Source organism: Eurytemora carolleeae, unplaced genomic scaffold (assembly GCF_000591075.1).
Source record: "Eurytemora carolleeae unplaced genomic scaffold, Eaff_2.0 scaffold1069, whole genome shotgun sequence".
Lineage (NCBI taxonomy): Eukaryota > Metazoa > Arthropoda > Copepoda > Calanoida > Temoridae > Eurytemora > Eurytemora carolleeae.
The window spans coordinates 55,656-76,121 of NW_019396954.1; the positions used below are offsets into that span (position 1 = coordinate 55,656).

General features: G+C 33.2%; 1 protein-coding gene across 4 annotated transcripts in view; it reads right to left on the minus strand.

The window, feature by feature from the left end:
• The window catches only part of LOC111710476 (piwi-like protein 1), a 31,405-nt gene extending 11,195 nt beyond the window's left edge, over positions 1–20,210 (minus strand). For all 4 annotated transcript variants that reach the window (XR_002767057.1, XM_023484578.1, XM_023484577.1 and 1 more), the window contains exons 1-21: positions 20,111–20,210; positions 19,519–19,547; positions 17,832–17,957; positions 17,294–17,336; positions 16,657–16,719; positions 16,304–16,417; positions 14,712–14,995; positions 14,161–14,335; positions 9,874–9,986; positions 9,473–9,562; positions 9,085–9,188; positions 8,837–8,873; positions 7,581–7,695; positions 7,338–7,428; positions 6,123–6,216; positions 5,778–5,862; positions 2,911–2,950; positions 2,574–2,641; positions 2,150–2,204; positions 747–841; positions 394–466 (exon numbers count right to left, since the gene is read on the minus strand). Coding sequence is in view for 3 of the 4 variants with exons in the window: in XM_023484578.1 (XP_023340346.1) it covers positions 394–466; positions 747–841; positions 2,150–2,204; positions 2,574–2,641; positions 2,911–2,950; positions 5,778–5,862; positions 6,123–6,216; positions 7,338–7,428; positions 7,581–7,695; positions 8,837–8,873; positions 9,085–9,188; positions 9,473–9,562; positions 9,874–9,986; positions 14,161–14,335; positions 14,712–14,995; positions 16,304–16,417; positions 16,657–16,719; positions 17,294–17,336; positions 17,832–17,957; positions 19,519–19,547; positions 20,111–20,154 (1,938 nt within the window). In the remaining variant the exon portion in view is untranslated. The remainder of the gene's footprint in view (positions 1–393; positions 467–746; positions 842–2,149; positions 2,205–2,573; positions 2,642–2,910; positions 2,951–5,777; positions 5,863–6,122; positions 6,217–7,337; positions 7,429–7,580; positions 7,696–8,836; positions 8,874–9,084; positions 9,189–9,472; positions 9,563–9,873; positions 9,987–14,160; positions 14,336–14,711; positions 14,996–16,303; positions 16,418–16,656; positions 16,720–17,293; positions 17,337–17,831; positions 17,958–19,518; positions 19,548–20,110) is intronic.
• Positions 20,211–20,466: the final 256 nt, after the last annotated feature.

Sequence of the window (20,466 nt, forward strand, 5' to 3'; positions counted from 1 at the left end):
CTATCTCTGATCTTAAGAAATATCTACCCCCCCCCTGCAATGTTCATGTGGCATTAATAATTTTTCAAAAAAATCTTTAATTGTGAAATTTCAGAATTTTATATTTTGGAAGTGCTGGCCCAAGAACAGTAGCTGTAAACAACAAGCTAAAAAAGCTCATTAATTACATTTATCAACATAAATACACATTCAAGGGTATCAATATCAGGGTTTAATCAAGGGTTTATCATTCCAGGATTTTTTCTTCAAGTTTTATTCACTGAATCGGGGGAAATTATATCTATTCAAAAGGATGAAACAACTTGCCGTCTGTTGTCCTTCTTTCCCCAGCGCATCAAAAATCATTCCCCCGAGAAGATTTCTTGAAATTATATACCCCTGTTAAAATCTAACCTTCAAGTTGACAGTGAACTTGGATCCCTTGCCCATCACCAGCTTCTCCGGGTCTAGGATCCTTCCCTTCATCCTGGGAGAGAGTAACAGTCAGGATATTGACAAGGATACTTTTTACAATTCTTCTCTCAACATAATAAATTTAACTAACCGCGGCGCTCCGTCCTCCCCCACATTCTTAATAACATGTGAACCATAGAAGGCCTATTCACCTTACCTTATGTATTATGAAATAAAGCCCATTTCCTAAATTATCTTTTAATTACTTTAGTTCTGAAGAATTTCAATTCTACTAAGACGCATAATTTTAATCTGATCTAAAGCTTTCCATTTTTTATATTCAATTAGATTACCTGATTGGTTCAGTGTCCAGAGCAAGCCCCCAGTCATTAAGAATCTGACTGGCTTCAGGATTATCATTCACCTTCTTCAAAAATTTCTTCAGAGCCTAAATAATTCTGTATTTGAGGAACAGTCTTAGTAAATATTTCATTTCTTCTTTGAACCAAACTTAACTAGAATCATTTTCAAAAATAAATATCTTAAGAAATAATCTGCCTACTCTCTGATCTAAAGAAATATCTACCAACTATCTCTGATCCAAAGAAATATCTACCAACGCTCTCCGAACCAAAGAAATATCTACCAACTATCTCTGATCCTAAGAAATATCTACCAACTATCTCTGATCCAAAGAAATATCTACCAACTATCTCTGATCCAAAGAAATAACTACCAACGCTCTCCGAACCAAAGAAATATCTACCAACTATCTCTGATCTAAAGAAATATCTACCAACGCTCTCCGAACCAAAGAAACATCTACCAACTATCTCCGATTCAAAGAAATATCTACCAACGCTCTCTGATCCAAAGAAATATCTATCAACTATCTCTGATCCTAAGAAATATCTACCAACTATCTCTGATCCAAAGAAATTTCTACCAATTATCTCTGATCCAAAGAAATATCTACCAACTATCTCTAATCCTAAGAAATATCTACCAATTATCTCTGATCCAAAGAAATATCTACCAACTATCTCTAATCCTCAGAAATATCTACCAACTATCTCTAATCCTAAGAAATATCTACCAACTATCTCTGATCCAAAGAAATTTCTACCAATTATCTCTGATACAAAGAAATATCTACCAACTATCTCTGATCCTAAGAAATATCTAGCAACTATCTCTGATCCTGAGAAATATCTAGCAACTATCTCTGATCCTAAGAAATATCTACCAACTATCTCTGATCCAAAGAAATATCTACCAACTATCTCTGATCCAAAGAAAAATCTAGCAACTATCTCTGATCCTAAGAAATATCTAGCAACTATCTCTGATCCTAAGAAATATCTAGCAACTATCTCTGATCCAAAGAAATTTCTACCAACGCTCTCTGATCCTAAGAAATATCTACCAACTATCTCCGATCCAAAGAAATATCTACCAACGCTCTCTAATCCAAAGAAATATCTATCAACTATCTCTGATACAAAGAAATTTCTACCAACGCTCTCTGATCCAAAGAAATATCTACCAACTATCTCTGATACAAAGAAATATCTACCAACTATCTCTGATCCAAAGAAATATCTACCAACTATCTCTAATCCAAAGAAATATCTACCAACTATCTCTAATCCTAAGAAATATCTACCAACTATCTCTGATCCTAAGAAATATCTACCAACTATCTCTGATCTTAAGAAATATCTACAAACTATCTCTGACCCAAAGAAATAATTACCTGCTGTCTCTGATCCGGAGAAACTTTGGTAAAGAGAGCAACATCCTTCATTACACTGAAAATAATTCTCTTCATTAAAAACTGTCACATTACTGGGATTGCCAAAGGGAATTTGAATTTTGTGAGCGCTAACAATTCACGACAGTTTATGTAACCCATGGAAACAAAATATTCTTTAATTTAAAGTCTTCAATTGAAAAAAAATTGACCCTTTTCTAGCCCGTCCCTGTTGTAAGTCCGCAGGTTGCTTCATAGTAAAAAAAGTAGTCAGTTCGTTAATTATATCAATTTAAATTTCGGAGATGACGCAAACCTTTATCAATTTATCAAAACCAAAATAAATGTTAAATTTTATGAAAAAAACTATTTAAGAAAATCATGATATCTTTGGCGTTTGTTGAAAAAAAGATGATAATTATATTACCCATAATTTGCCCGCATGGCATCAGTGAGTCCGGTCATCCTGCACAGTTCTGGAACCAAGTAGACAAGCTAAACAAAATATTCTGCAGTTGGAAGATCATTTGCAGTTTTATTTTTAGTTGGAGACATGGACTTTATAGTTATGTATATTAATGTTAGTAGTAAGATAATTATGTTTGGAATAGCATTTGTTGAATTTAAATTTGAGTAAGTTGAGTTTTATTAAATTATTTTTAACCTTATTAGTTTTAAGTAAATCATTCATGAAAGTTAACAATTATATGACAAGTTGAATGGAGAAATGAAGAAAAACATTTTTATTTCTGTTAATCAATTACCCTCTCCTCGTTGAACTCTTCTTGTTTTTTCCTCCTCTCCCTGAAAAAAAGTTTATTCAAGAAGGGGTTCAAAACTTTATTTGAAGTGACCCTGCATTAAATCATTTGGTCATTAAGGATTAAGATTTTATTGTGTCAGAAGTGACTTGCAGATATTATAAAGACAGATAATAAGCTGATAGGAGTCCCATTCATAGTTAAAAGCAGTAAATGTTCCCCAGCTACTCCTTAGATAAAGGTTTATGAGGTATTGCTGGTAAACCATAATACTACATATATTCCTTTAATGTTTCTAATAATATCTAGGCTTATTGAGTATCAAATATATCAAAACATAAATGCAGTTATGTACCTAGACAAAAACAAATTTACATGATATTCAGGGTGGCCAAAACGTTTTATGAAAAAATCCGTACATTTTCAGAAGAAATCCGTACAATTTTCGAAAAAAAAATCCGTACAATTTTCGAAAAAAAATCCGTACAATCCGTACATTTTTTTGAAAAAATCCGTACAATCAGTACAATTTTCGAAAAAAAACCCTGCAATCCGTACATTTAAGAAAAATAAAACCATTTTTGAAAATATTATTTATCACTGTCTCAAGAACTAGAGAACTAGAGAACTAGAGAACTAGAGAACTAGAGAACTAGAGAACCAGAGAACCAGAGAACCAGAGAACTAGATAACTATGGAACTAGATAATAGAGAACTAGAGAACTAGGAAACCAGAGTACCAGAGAACTAGAAAACTAGAAAACTAGAAAACTAGAAAACTAGAAAACTAGAAAACTAGAAAACTAGAAAACTAGAAAACTAGAGAACTAGAGAACTAGAGAACTAGAGAACTAGAGAACTAGAGAACTAGAGAACTAGAGAACTAGACAATAGAGAACAAGAGAACTTGAGAACTTGAGAACTTGAGAACTAGAGAACTAGAGAACTAGAACTAGAGAACTAGAACTAGAGAACTAGAGAACTAGAGAACCAGAGAACCAGAGAACCAGAGAACAAGAGAACCAGAGAAGCAGAGAACCGGAGAACTAGAAAACTAGAGAACCAGAGAACTAGAGAACCAGAGAACCAGAGAACCAGAGAACCAGAGAATCAGAGAACCAGAGAACCAGAGAACTAGGGAACCAGAGAACTAGAGAACCAAAGAACCAGAGAACCAGAGAACCAGAGAACTAGAGAACTAGATAATAGAGAACTAGAGAACCAGAGAATCAGAGAACCAGAGAACCAGAGAACTAGATAATAGAGAACTAGAGAACTAGAGAGCCAGAAAACCAGAGAACCAGATAACCAGAGAACCAGATAACCAGAGAACCAGAGAACCAGAGAACTAAAGAGCGTTGATTCTAATTTTTAAAACTGTTTAGATCGGTGTGAATTAGGCCATTTAACAAACAAACGATTAAGTTATAATAAGAAAGAGTGGAGTGTAGATTTAGGATCTAATATAATTAAAATTAGCGTGGTACAGGGGTTACACACTCTATTAAAAGACAGTTAATATTAAACTAAAAATGAAAAGATTTACAGATAAACGGAAGAAACCTGAGAGGATGTTCTCAGATCTGATAAAGAGACAGATAGATAGATAAACAGACAGACAGATAGATAGACAGATAAATAGAAAGAGAAACCGATAGACACATACACATATAGATAAACAGAGAGACTGATAGGATATAATAACAGTTAGATAAAAAGATAGATAAACTGACATGCAGATAGATATACAGATAGCTAGACAGATAGCTAGACAGTTAGCTAGACAGATAGACAGATAGATAAACATATTCTCAAATGAACACTTCTGGAACATATTCTCAAATGAACACTTGTGGGATCTCGAAAATTATGAATGAATTTTTATTGTCTATTGAAACATTAATCAATCTAATATTATTTAGAATGCAGAAAATAAGTTAAACTTCATTTTGACGAAATTTTTTTTTTTGAAATTTTCATGAAAAATTTGCTGAAATGAGTTAAAATAAAAAAACCAGTGTATTTCCAAGATAAAAATCCGTACAATCCGTACAATTTTAGGGTTACAAAATAAAAAATCCGTACAATCCGTACATTTAGGCCACCCTGGATATTACAAAAAACAGTAATGCAGTTATTCTCCTAGACAAAAACAAATTTGCATGATATTACAAAAAACATAATGCAGTTATGTTCCTAGACAAAAACAAATTTGCACGATATTACAAAAAACAGTAATGCAGTTATGTAACTAGACAAAATCAAATTTGCATTATATTACAAAAAAACAGAAATGCAGTTATGTACCTAGACAAAATCAAATTTGCATGATATTACAAAAAACATAAATGCATTTATGTACCTAGACAAAAACAAATTTGCATGATATTACAAAAAACATAAATGCAGTTATGTACCTAGACAAAAAACAAATTTGCATATTACAAAAAACATAAATGCAGTTATGTACCTAGACAAAAACAAATTTGTATGATATTACAAAAAACATAAATGCAGTTATGTACCAAGACAAAAAACAATTGCATGATATATGGCGAGGTTAATACAGTTCTTGTTGTATTTCTATAAAATGAGTGTAAGAAGTAAAGAATAGTTGTATTCTTGAAGAAATAGAAGTAAAACAAATCAGTAATATTCTTAGGCTAGGCAAAAAACTTCTTTTGCTGCTAAAAAGTCCTCTAGAAAGAAAACACGAATTTTTTTTGATGATTTTACATCCCGAATATGATAAAGCGCAGAACATTATGAATTACAATTCCGGGACACATGCACAATGGAATATTAGATAACGCATTAGCCATAAAACACCTGAATTTTATTGTTAAGTTACGTAAATAAATCATATCTACCTGAATACAATCATGGGCTGCTCATGGTCCTTAATATCAATGTTCCACTTATTCTTGTAGTAGTTGATGTAGGTCTGAGACTCGCCTGAACAAGGAGTTCTGCTTTAAGGAACTGTAGAAGCAATTTCAAGTGACTTTGGAATTATTTGAATCGCCTTTCCAATTAATAATGGTTCCCATCCATAATAAGAGATAAACATGGGTTTCTCTTGGAAATTGGTCATTTACAGTATGGTTCTCTTTTTTTTGTACGTACATGTACTACACTTCAGAAATGTGTACTGCATGTAGGGTGTTAAAAGATGAAGTATCAGTAATCAATATAGAGGATAAATTATGATCTACCTCTATAATTAATGAAGGAGCTTTGAGGAGTTGTTTCCATATCTATCTCATCTACTCTGTAGGTTTGTGCCTTGTTGTACTCAGTCATTACAATCTAGGGCAACAAATATGCATTAAATTCAAAAGTATTTATTTTATTCGAAAACTATGCAATTTGGGTAGGTTTGTTTCAGCATGGAATGATTTTCGATTCCCTCATTCTTGTGCTAAATATTGGTGAAACCATGAGTAGTCAGCAAAGCAGAACATAGGATTCAAATCCATTGGATCCTCAACATTTTAGCTTCCTTGATCCGGATCCAGATCCAAGGGCAAAATATCAACCAAAAACTGAAAAATCTTTTGCCCTCAAAACTCAAATCTGAACTATTGAAAACGGAGAGATTATCAAAAATGTTCTTATCTTTAAATGGTTCATCAAGTTTTTGCATAAAAATCAGGGGGGGAAAGTAAGAAAAATAATCTAAAAACTCTTCTTGTTAAAAAATCGGTAAATCTTAAATTAATGTTCATGATCTGGATCCATTTATTCCCCTGTGAGGATCCACATCAAAATTAAATGTATACTATGCATTGCAGCAAAGATTACTATTTTAAGGTAAATTTTTTTCTTCATAAAAATCTATTATACATATATTTCCTAGCTTTTGACATCAAGTGTTCATGTTAATGCTTTATTACTGAATATTTGAAGTGTTTGCGGAAAAAAAATTTAAGTGGTTTCAAAGTTTGCTAGCAAACTGCAACCAATTTTGTCAAGTGACGGGGGGGGGGGGGGGGGTAAATAAATGGCTGAAATTTGTAGAGAGCTCCTGAGGTTTTGAATAATGACGTAAAATTCTACTTCCTTGACAAATATTGGAAACTGATATATTCTACTATAATCCATCTATCCAGACACTCAATCAAAACATTTTCCAGTAATTCTAAGGAAACCACCAGAACTACAGTGTAACTTTTGAGATGAACTCTTTTAATAAAATTCAGTTGCTATCAACCTTAAAAGAAATATCAAAAAACTTTAAACCTTGAACGAAAAATGTTTTTGATCAAAGATAATCGAATGGTTGAAAATTTTTATGAAGGAAATAAAGGTAGTTCAATGTATAGATTTTTGTGCCTCCTACATCTAAGTTTTTAAGGTCAAGTATGGGAAAATGTAAAAAAAAAACTTTTTTATTCTGTAATTTTTTAACTTAGTGAATGATATCTCACCTGTCCAACAAGAACCTTCTCCAGAGTATTCTTGAGATTACCTCCACCTCTCTTTGTCACCTCACGGATGATATCATAAGCAAATTCATTCCTAGAAGTAGTTAAGAGTTTGTTCCTTTGTAGAAGTAGGACGAACTCGATGATTTTACAAGTTTTAAATTTCTCAAGAATTAACGTCATCTTTGCTTCTCTGAACTAAGGTTTGTAAGATAATGGTATATGGGTGGCAGTTTTAAAACCTACCGGAGAACTTTAAATGAAGTATCGCAGATGAGCATCAGTCCTCCATCAGTTTCATGAACTCTTGATACATATCCAGGCCAGATCTCAAGCTTATGCTGCGGAACCATCATTGGAGCTAAATCACAAGGGAAATCATTCATACTTAAAGGGTCTATAAGCGTAATTTTAAGTGACCCCCTGTTACGCGAGCCATGCTGCGTGTATAAAGTCTGCTTATCGCCCCTGTGTATTTCTGAGTTCTCCCTGAAGATCTGTACGGAATGTATTGTGAAAGAACTAGTTTTAGGAACTGTTTACAGACTGACTACGCAGGCGCAAGATTTCTCGCGGAGTAGTAAATAATTTATATCAGTATATGTTTATTCGTTTTGCAAGTTTAGCCGTGTCCAGAATTCTGGGATCACTGTGGTAACTATTTTTATATATACTTATGCTTATCGTTTTGATTATAGTATGATTGATATTTATATATGTGTTTGTTGGTTACTAGCCACAGTTTTTTAATGCCTGAGTAAATTATTTGTTGTATTTGTATGATTTATCACTCAAAGCTTTTTCTGTGGGTTTATTAAACTTATTTAGATTGAAGGCTCAGAGAAATAAACGTTCGGAACCTTACTATCATCCTTTTATTATGAAGAGCGTTGAGAGAAGGGAGTCTTACGATCCGGTCCTGAGAAATACCACACGGTATATATATTAGATCTTTAGGGAAATCGCTAAGTAGCGAAACACCCCCCATGCAAGCCGGCAATTCCAGATTCACAACAGCACCCTTAAAAGCATTGTCTGATCAAGTATGGAATTAGATAACAATGATTTTAATTTTGAAAACGGATTATTTTCAATTGTGATTTCTCTACACAAGTGAATTGCTTGTTTCAACTGTAACATATTAGAATTATCATAATAAACACTCAATAAGAATAAAACCCTACAAAATCTTTCAGACGCCAAGGTGCTGTTGTGAATAGGACATTGCCATCTTTGCATGAAGGGTCAGTTGAGATTATGCTTTTGGTACCATCAAGATACAACGAAATATATTTTATTTCTCCATCACTGAAAATCCAGAAATATGAGAATTCTACATTATGGAATACTGAAATATATCAGTTGACGGAACTATATTGCAAAACCTTTCTCACTTAATTCCTTAATCCGCATCCAATATCTTTGATAAATCTAGTCCAATATTAGTCCCCTAAATTTAACAATATCATACAGGAGTAAAACTAAAGTTTAAAAGTCCTCACCTAAAGGATCATAGTGATTCCTCTTGATCTCCACGAACTATTAGCAGACAGAAAATATAGTCAAAGTTTTTAATACCAAATAAATATCATTTGTCTATGAATGAAATATTTCATTTAAAATTTTGTCAATGTACATAATTCCTTTTATGCTTAAAAAAAGAACCCTTTACCCACCCCCCTCCCATGTATAAAATTCATAAGAATATTGGTTGGGGAGTTTAAAGTGATTAATTTATATTTTATCTTTCCTTGAGTATCTCCATTATCTTGTTGAAGAGAACATTGAAAAAATGCAGAGCATTTTTTAACTCAACTCGACGAACTGGACGGATAGTTACCAGCACTGGCTCACCTGGATCCAACAATAACAATGTAATTGGTTGGATAAACCAAGGTGGTCGTGGTTAAGGTTTGATTATATTTTACTGTGACATATTAGGATCGCCCAGGAACTGGTTTAGGTATAAAGATCCCGTAGTGAACGAAATCCATTTTTTTTACAATGTTTGTTAAATTATGGATGAAAGTTTTGAAACTTCTTATATGTATCATACATAGTTATTTTCAAATCAATCAATATCGTTTAAAAATCTTGAGTAACAATAAACAGGAAAAACAATGAAAAGGAATTCATACCAGACTCTGAGGTTATGCTGAACACATTATGAAGCTTGCGTAGGAGAATCGGTAACCATAGCGTAGCACCATCAAACTTGTATGTAGCTCCTAAACATATTTTTCTGAATTTCATTAATATATCAAACTTATTTGCTCATTAACTGAATCTTGCTTGCTAGTATACACAACACGGTAATTGTGATTGCTAGAAACGTGCCCCCCCCCCCTCCCCATGTTAATATTGACGTTCCATTTAAAAAATTGCAAACTACATTTCTAGACCTTGTCTATTTTGGGATAAAACTTTTCAATCTTCAGCGTTTATAATATGTCTTCCAAGTCGAATTATAAAAATTTAAGTAATTTCAATACTTTCAACATAAAGAATAAAATTATCCGTGATATCTATGAGAGCTAACCTATGGTATCCGTAAACCTCCGGATATGACGTTTCTTCTCTCTGATATTATCCATGGGAGGATTGAATTGAACACTATACTCATATACCCCCATATCCTGCTTCACGGTCAACCTGTAAACAGAACAATGCAACTTAAAAAGCTTTAAAGGGAGTAGGGAGTAGACCGGCAATGTTGAACTGAGAGTAACAATGCCAAAACTGCAGAAGTGTTTTCTCAGAAATCTCAAACCTGCACTTAAAATTCTCTGATGAGTGAATCTGTTTCTCTACCAATTAATGATTAACACAACCATTAGTATTCAGAGTATATCTCCAACTGTCTAGTAATGATAAAGGTAAGTCCTTTAACTATAAATTAATAAATATATACAGGGTACAACGTTAAAATTAAGATAAAATTGCATTTATGAGAAATCGAAGGGGGGGGGGGGAGCTGTACAGACATATCGGATATCATTATATTATAAGGCTGCAGCGTTCGGCCCCCTAGCCTGTCCTAGTCTCAGGGCTCGGCCCAGAAATTGTCTTAACCTAACCTGACCTTAACTTACTTATTGGATAACATTGTAATATTTTTGATAAATAAGGCCCTATAGCCTGTCTTAGCCACAGCGCTTGGCCCAGAAATCGGCTTTACCTAACCTAACCCCACATATCTAATATCTTTGTATTATTTTTTATAAATAAGGCTGCAGAATTGTCTCGCAGATTTCTTCAAATTTTTCATATGTCGTCTTTTCAATAAAAATTCTAGGAAATCTGCAGAAAATGCTTGAATCGGGTTATTGAACGATTTTAAAGATGATTTTTGTATTCTTTTCTCTCTCTTATTCTAACTTAACAATAATCCATTCATTACTTTCAAAATGTTGTCTTCATCCCTATAAGGCTGCTTATCATTCTTTCCAAGTTTTACATACAATTATTTTATTCTATCTGTATACTTTTGTTCTATGTTTCAATATATTTCTTATTATCTTCCAATACAGTGGTTCTCAAATTCCAGATTACTCTACCTACCAATATAACAACCCTTCTTTTCATCCTAACACTCATTGATTCCCAATACCAAATATTCCAATCCCAAATTTCTCTCAAGCTGATTTCCATCCAAATCCCAACTTCATCTTTAGTTAATATCCTTACCAATTCCCAACCTATTTTACCTACTCCCAATTGGTTCTATCTCATTTGTATCCCAATATCTTGAACATTAATTGATAGTCGTTTGGGATCCCAATAGTTTGGATTTCACGTAAAAGTTACTACCATAGACTTTATATCATGCTTCCTTTATGAAAAATGACAATGAACAAGAAAATATGAATTTTAAAGTATAAGAAATAAACAAGCCTGTGCAAAAAAACCAGCCTGTGTGCATGTTTTGCGCAGTATTCTGCTGGCAAGCTAACGGGGTGTTTAGATCCCTTGAAACAAAAGTTATTAACATGTTTTCATGTTTTCACTTGTATATCTTTTTTATGCCTAAAAGCGTTTATATTGTCAAATAATACTATTTTTTAATTTGCCCTGAATTTGGCAATCTGCAAAAAGCAGGCTAGACACAGTTGATATAGAACCAGAGAGAAGAAACAACCATGATGTGAGGTAAAAACTGTTTGACCCACGTACCAACGTGGACCAAGCAAGTGCAGAAGAACCTTGTATTCTTATCTTAAATATTCATATATAATTTTCATTCCATCGATTTATTAACAAGAACATCAGATTCATAGTTAAAGACAAAGAACCCTATATATGATAGTCTACAGGGTGTCCCACATCATATTAGACCGAGAAAGTGTCTAAATTACGAATTTTGGGACTAATTAGAAAATTTAATTAGAATGAATCATTTTGAAAAATAATATAAGGCTTATATAAGAATTTTCTTGCGGAAAATGATAAGTTTTTCGAGTAGTAAGGGTTTATTTTGGTGTTAAAGATTGGAGATAATCTAATATGATATGAGACGCTCTGTACCATCTTAAGCGCACATCATTTTATCAGAATACACATATATTCAAAATTTTCCAATACAAGTTTGTGAACAAAGAGACATTACAGAAACCAATAACTGAATAAGATTACTTTTTTTTGATGTTAATAGTTAACTTTAATTTTGTTTTATTTAATACATTTTAAATCGTCGTTGAATAATTTTTTTACACCGATTCCCAAAATGATCCCCCAAAAATGAACAATCTATGAGAATTTTAAAGATTGATTTGCGCTCTTGCTGAACAAATATGTACCGTAAAAACGTCTCATAAGTCTGAAATGATGGGGGGGGGGGGGGGCCGGAAACTACATTTAGCCGGGCTTGGAAAAGTTCTTACAGCAAAAGTATGGAGTTGTAATACATGTTCAATTTTCAGCTTCAGATCAAAGTCTTCTTACTTCTGTGGTTAGAGTGCTAAATAATTTTTTAAATGACTGAAAGGGTGGGAAAAATAAAATTATTAATGTTGATAAATTATAGGATGTAACGCACGTTTTTTGTTGTTATTTTAAAGGCGTTTTTAAAGTTATAAGCTTAGATTACAAACTATATAAAAGCCCAAATTAGTACAAAACGGAAAATATGTCTGCCTCACCTATTTTTTGTCCTGACCACACATTTCTGTTGTTTGCTTATTTAACTACTAATCTGCAACTTTTAGGTGATTTTACATTATATTATTAGTAAGCATAGCAATTGGTTTTATTTTGCTTGAGTGATACAAAAAATAAAAAATTGTATGTCTACTGTATCTTTCTAAGATGTTCCTCTTAAAAAAAACAGGTTTGAATCATGTTAAGTACTTAAAAAAATGTTAACACAGGCGGACAAAAAAGGCGTGGTCGGGTGAAATATTTGTAAATTGTGGTCGCATGAAAAGCCGGACGGAAAAAGGTGTGGTCGGGTGAAATATTTGTAAGTTGTGGTCGCATGAAAAAAGGTGTGGTGTGCCTTCCCTCCCTCTTTAATTTTTAAGTGAACAAAAGTCGAACAGTTTAAATGGTACTGTCATGAATTGCTTGTAACTCTATTTAAAAGTCCCTAAAATTAGCATTAAAGAACTCCTTCCATAGAATTTGCATTCAGAAACCAAAATAGATATCTACACTCTACAGATCTTCTTTGTAGTCCTATGTTTTGTGTATATCACAATTTATTGGCTCAATATTCTGGTTAAAGTTTAATATATAATATATATCCTACATATATATGGTTATGAATGTTTCTGATATGATTTATAACTTTACTTTGTACAAACTCATCCTTTCCCGGCATTTTCTTTATTTTTTTTTATCTGTATCATTTAAATATGTTTTAAAAATGGGAATAAGCATACTTTTTTAAGAAGAAAAGTTGACTATCAACAGTATCATAAGATAATAAAACTGGATTTACATCATGGTCAAACCGACGTGTTTGGGACTGACATTTTGCTCATGCCATTTGATCAACAATTTTTTGAGCAACTAGTTATTAGTAGACAAATTTAAGATTTACACGACTTAATTAAGGACAGACAGACAAAAATATAACTTGTTATTATTATGGACAAACGTTTTTCACTTTACCTTTTTTAAGGGCTTTAAGGGAGCTTAACTAAGAATTGACCTTTTTTAGGGCTTTTAAGAGAGTTTAACTAAAATATATCTTTAAAAACTTCAAGACCAAACAAAATTGTAAATAAGTAATTCTTGCAATACTGTAGTAAAGGTTTGATAGATTCTATCTTGTTTTTACGTCGCACAGTTATTATTTCAGGGTTCGACTAATGATAGATAAATGACTGGAACCTTCTATTTATATACTTTACAAGTCTGTTTGAATCCTGTAAACGTCAAAACGGCAGATCCGATTTGGAACAATTTTTGTGTGGGACCTCACATTCATACATTCATCACAGGGAAGGTTTATGGAAGAGCAGAATTAAAAAAAAATTTGAAAATCCACGAACTCATTTGTTATTGTTCTATAATGAACTAGCTTGGGAACCCAGCCCTCCCAAGGTTACTAAAGTTACTCCCGTCAATTACCCGATTTTTTCCTATTTATGTAAACACAATCAACTTAGAATCTCAAAACCAAGTTAAGAACATTCTTATGGGTCTCCCGAGCTGCCCAATCAAAATTTTAGGCAAATCAGTCAAGAGGTTTCTGAGTTATGATCGGAAAAACAGACAGACAAACAGAGATTACAACTTTATATATATAGATAAAAAAGAAGAGCCTAGTTCTTAATATTTACAAAATTAAAAATTAGAATTTCAGTTCCGCCAGTAGCCTGACCTGACAATATTTGCGGAAGCGTTGAACTCCCTTCCCTTTTCTCCTCTCTTCTTTGGAGGATAGGTTGGGAGGAGGGAGAACTTGTCCCTGTCCACTAGCTCGCCAGTACCAGCTGTACCAGCTGTACCATCTGTACCGGCATGAGTAGAGGTTCCAAAGCTCCCGGATACAATACCTGAACAAACATATCCCTGTAATACATGGGGCTATGATATTTAAAGATTTAAAAGGAAAAATGATAAGTTTCAAACTCTTATTGAATTTTGATACTTTAAACCCAATTTACCTGGCCAAGCAAACCTTTATTCCTACCTAAACTTTTTTCCCAATTCAACGATTTTAGTCTATTATCTGCAAGGGGAAATACGAGGTTGAGGGGGGATGATGAGATACTAGTGTGGAAAATATGAATAGAGTATTCCTTTTTTCTCAAGGAAAAATAAAAAAATTTTGTATGCCTTTTTCCCAAAAGCTTTAATTAAGTAGAAATAATTTTTTTAAAATTTATATACATAGCCGGGGAAACCAATACAGGTTACCATTTGTATTACCTTCATCTGTCAAATTCTTGGTTTTACTTTCAGATAACCCAGATAAGTTGTGGGTAGAAGCAGTGACTACCAGAGAATTCTCAGATACATTCAGAGTTGTATTTCCTTGATTCTGGGCAGTATTCCCAGATTGATTCTGGGTTGTATTCCCAGACAGATTCTGAGTATTGTTTCCAGAATCGTTCCGAGATATATTTTCAGGTTTAGTGGTCGACGATGGATCGAGAAGTTTATTTCTGGCTTTCGCTTCAGCCATCTGCCTAGCCCTCTCCAGAATACGGGCTCTGTAAGAAAAATCTATTAGTTTTCAAAACTTTGCTCTTTGAGTTGGCCTCAATTTTTTTTATGCCACTGAGGAGATGGGAACAAATTACTTTATTCTAAATTTGTGTCTGTTGAGGAACTGAAGCATTTTTTTCTGCGCAGGGAAGAAGGAAAAAATCATGCGTGATAATTAATGTGATAATAGCAGTGCAAAAAATTCATTAAAAAATTTCCAAGCTAAAAAAATCTTCCAAAATAGAATAAAAAATACAACAGTTCCTTGATATGAAAAACCTTAAATATTTAAATTCTTGCATTGTTGATTGTTGACACCAGGATTACAGGTTGTCTTAATAAACATGAGAAGTGATCGACAATTAATATAGTTTTTCTAAATGATGCTGCTGATACCTACTAAATCGATTAGAATGCTAGAGTTAAGAATTTGTTTCGTTTGTATTTTGATTGCATACAAGATAAAAGTTTATCTTGACATTTTGGGACAGGTGTAATTCTACATGTTGTCAGATTTTTTGGACTAAGATACTTTAGTGACGGATTTTATGGACTACAACACTATTTGTGACGGATTTTATGGACTACAACACTATTTGTGACTGATTTTATGGACTACAACACTATTTGTGACTGATTTTATGGACTACAACACGATTTGTGACTGATTTTAAGGACTACAACGCTATTTGTGACGGATTTTATGGACTACAACACTATTTGTGACGGATTTTATGGACTATGACACTAGTTGTGGCTAATTTTATGAACTACGATTTTATGCATCAAAATGGTGCAATGAGGCATTTTTTGGTGTAATGGGTGTTCAATGCCCGTTCAGATTATTCCTAGGTGAACAAACAAACCATTCTACAAGGTTTTGTAGAATAAAACAACCTTTGACGTTTACATCAAATATACTCTAGGCAGACGTTACTTTATTCTGACCGTTGCAATAATTTGTAAAACTACGCTTACTTAGAATATTTCGTATGGTCACTTAATTCCCATGTTTTTTGGGACAAATTGAGCTGGAAACTTTTTTGCATATCAATTTCAATGCTTGACCTTGATCGTTTGTTATCTGCAGATTAATTTAATCTTTTTTCTATATCCCACGCGGAAACTGTACCCTTTTCAAGGGCTGAGGGGATCTTTGATCAGGAAGGAATAACTGAACTGAAAGCATTGGTTCTCAATTTTAAAGTGCACACCGTGGACATCAAGATCAAGCCGCCAAGATTATGCGTATCCAACACAGCAGTTCAAAGCTCTGTTTAAATACACAATTGTCTTTTAGTTAAATATTAAACCTGGCAGAAGCAGGAACAGTTGGAGCTGAGCTCGGAGGAGCAGTGCTAGCTGAAGGAACAGTGATAGCAGGAGGAATAACAATTGGCACATGTTCTTGTAAATTCAGGAGTAAGCTAAACAAAACATTATAATCAAACTTAATTTTTAAATTAATATTTTACAAATTTTTCACAATAAATTCTCAGCTCAAAAGCAATGCAATGTCTCTCAAATAATTGGCGGCCATTATTACAGCCATTTTAGGCAGACAACACAAAAATATATATATAAGTACACAGGACAATATGCTCTAGAATTTTTTGGAATGATTCCTTTCGAATATTTTTCTTAATCTCATTTTTTTAAGAATTACCCTTGATCACTGAGATACTTCCCAAGCTCTTCATTGTGTACTCCTTTTGCAGCCAGGTCAGCACTGAAAGATATATTCTAAAAGCAATTTCAAAATGATAAATAAAATCAACATTGTTGGTTGTTTAAATTTCAGTAAACTATCCTTGTAAGTCACATGAGATTTGCATTATTACTGATACGGCTTTGTAGCCTCGTAGCTCCTCTAGTTTTGATTTTACGCAGAAATACTAAAAATTCAAAACATTCTCAGTAAATCTTCAAAGTTAAGACCGTATGTTAGATTTCATAACTATAATTAGACGTATTCTGATTCCAAATCAAAATAAAATAACAGTATATAGAAAAGGTTCTAAAAACAATGTTTAATTGCACATGTGTAACGATGGTTATGACTAGCACTTGGATTAGTCGACCTTAACTCGGTAAATTTCAAATTTTGTTATTTTTCTGTAATTTATTTGAACTCTGATATTCAAGCGGGTTTAAGCAATACCCATACTAATATGTTTTCCAACATTTTCACTTTCATAATCATTAAACCCTATTTGCGATGGACATTTTTAATTTCTGTGGAAAATGAAGTATCAGTTAATAACAAATTTTCCCGAATCTTTGTAAAATTTACAAAAACTTACTTATTCCTCTTGATGGATTCTATGAAAGCAGCTCTTCCCATTCCTTCAGCAAGATTTGTTTCATGTGATAGATAGAATCTTACTCATACTTCATACACAAGAAAATTCACTTGTTATCACTGATTTTGAACCTGCCATAGTAAATATCTTGTTTGACCAAATGTTATTTAAATTTACCCAAAATAAATAATATTACGTTAATAAGGACAGTTTGAAGTTTTACGAAATAGATTGGTTGCAGGAATAATCCTTAATAAATTAAAACATTGAGACCCCAATAAGAGAATCCAGGATATGAAGTTTTAATGATCATTAATTCCTAAGTAAAGGTGGGTGTAAATCCATCATTTTAGAAAGATTATTGTTAAACATGGAGGCCTTGTACTGGATAAGTGGTGTTAATATTTCGAAAAATTACTTTTCTTCCCCCCCCCCTCTTGCGAAACATATTTTCCCCTGAAAAGGCTTAAAGTGTCATTCCTAGACGTTGCTAACAATACGGTTTCATGATTTAAAAAAAATATCCATGAAATTATTCCTCCAATTCTCGGAGCCAATCTTCCAGGAGCCGCCGCTCCTCCACCAACGGCAGCATCACCAGCTCCAGCAGCCGCCCCTCCTACTGCTTCGTCAGATCGTTGAGCTGCTCTGGCTAATTTCAGAGCTAAAATAAAAAAGTTATTTTCTCATTTCCATGGTTACATCTATTTTTTTCAACCACAATAAGGTTATTCATAAAAGAGAATATACAAAGTTGCAACAAATTATTTAAACAGTGTTAAAAAGTGTTAAATGGGCCTGTTTACAATGCACAATTTTAAATCATAACTTTAGTCTTTAAGTAGTCTTCCTGTTAAGGATTCTCCCAGCCCCGTAATCCCCTCCCCCATCCCCACGCCTGCATACACAGCAGTGCCCCCAAAAACCTCAAAGTACCCCTTTCAAGTGGGGAAATAGTCCTTTACATATGGGTAGTGACTGGTGATAGGACAGAGCTAGGTTCGCCTTTCGAAAACGTTGGGGTTAAGGACTTTTAAGAGGTTTTACAAAAATTTGACTTTTTTTACAATATGCCAAATTAAGAACCCGGAGATTAAATATAAGAGAACTAGAAATCAAATATGAACCGTAATCGAACCAAAAACTATCGTAGGTTGCTTCCCGTTTTTTTTAGGATAATCCGATATAAATGCAGAAAACAGTTTTGAAATGATGCTGCAAGTCCGAAGAAGTTTTTGTGATGACTTTTAAGTCCAAAAACCTCTAAAACCAACTAAGCTATGGCCCATTAAATTAGGATATGTAAAGCAGATCTAATGATCCAGATCAGAGTGGCAACATCCTATTTAACACACTAAACATTGAAACCTTCCAAATCTAAAAGAAATACAACTGAAGTGCCTCAATGGGTCATTTATTCAATTATTAGCCTAAACAGTGATTCATACAGTGAGAACCTGAAAACTCTAGAATATGAAGACGGCTTTAAGTCTCAAGAATTAAATAGTCCAATGCACATGAAATACACAGTTGTTCAGTGTTAGCAGACCCTTTTAACTTATTGGCTGATAAAATAAGTTACTGGTGTAAATGTTTGCTAAGTTAAGTAAAAACCTCAAATCCGCTTACTATTGCTTTCTTGTCGCATATCTAATCCAGTTTTCTGCTTCTCACTGTACTCTATATTTAAGACTAGACTCCGGATTCGTTTGCACAAAATAGACAGTGTTTAACCCTTACACGCTGTGCGCAATTAATGGATGGGGAAGATACAGGGATATCCACAAAAATTGAGACTGTAAAGCCGACATGCAGTATTCAAATATGACGATTCTAAGGGTAAATTAAGCTTTATGTTTAGAATAAAGCCTTTTGTTGAGTTTTTTTTGTAACTTGTAAATGAAAGGAACAAGATTCTGTCACGAATTTAAGGAAGAAAACAATGTAAATTTCGTTCAGTCATCTCTGAAGTTTCATCCGTTATGGGTAACCTTGTATCATAATCTTCTTTTCTTTTGAAAGTTTTGAAATTCAAAGATTTCATTTTAAAGAATTTTTAGGCATAGCATGCCAACACTCGCTCCTCAAAGGTACCCCAAAAAATTTCTTAAATTTAATTTTGTACAAATTCTTTATTTTAGAGATTAAAAATTGTCGTTTTGCACCGTACGCTGTGCAGTTTACAGACACAGTTATATTAAAGGTAAAAAATATTAAATACTTACCATCCAGCTTCTTCCGAACTTCAAGATGTCTAAAGCATTAAAATATTTTATGTTATTTTACATTAAGAAGTATTGTTTTGTTTAAGCGGCAACGTTTATCTATTATCATATGAACATATAAATACTAAAATAAAAAATAAACTGTTTCTTCTATGCTAGATAAAATAACCAAATATATTGCGGCTGGGACATTTGACAAAAATGACATTTTATAAGTTACAAACTTACAGATCAGACATTTCAAAGACAGATAAGTATTACACATAGAACGCAAAGAGGTCAGTTTTTGACTGTAATTTGAAATAAATGCGCAGGGGAAAATCTAATTGTCGAATGATTCTAAATTCCCCGCAAGTAACAACTATTTTCACCTAGGTTTTTGGGGTCTGTACTGAGAACGCTTTTTGTACAACCCCCCCCCNCCTCCTCCAATAAATTTTACATAACCTTGATTTTAACTAGTTTTTAGGAAAGTTAATATTACTCAATTAATATTATTTTAGCCCGTTAGGTTAGGTTAAGACAATTTCTGAGTGGTAGAGGGGAGGGGGGATGGTACAAAAAGCGTACAATAACAATTTCTTAAATATACCTGACAAGTTCTTCCGTTGTTGCCTTGTGGGCATTATCAGCCATGGTTCTATAAATGATAGTATATTATTAAGCACAAAATTTCAAAATGTTTCGATGTTATTATCTCCTCATAATTTCAATTTCAGTTTCATAATTTATACTCGAGCAAGGGATGGATGTATCAACATTCAACGCGTACAGACAAAACTATTTCTTATTTAATCTACCAGACTGTGAAAAAAATACACGAGTACCTCTGAAGAAGATAATGATTATATTTATGTACTTTTTGGTTCAGTCTTAATTAAGATTTTGGCCCCCNTACGATTATTTGGTAATTTCATAGTGAACGATTTTTGGACCCCCCCCCGAAAT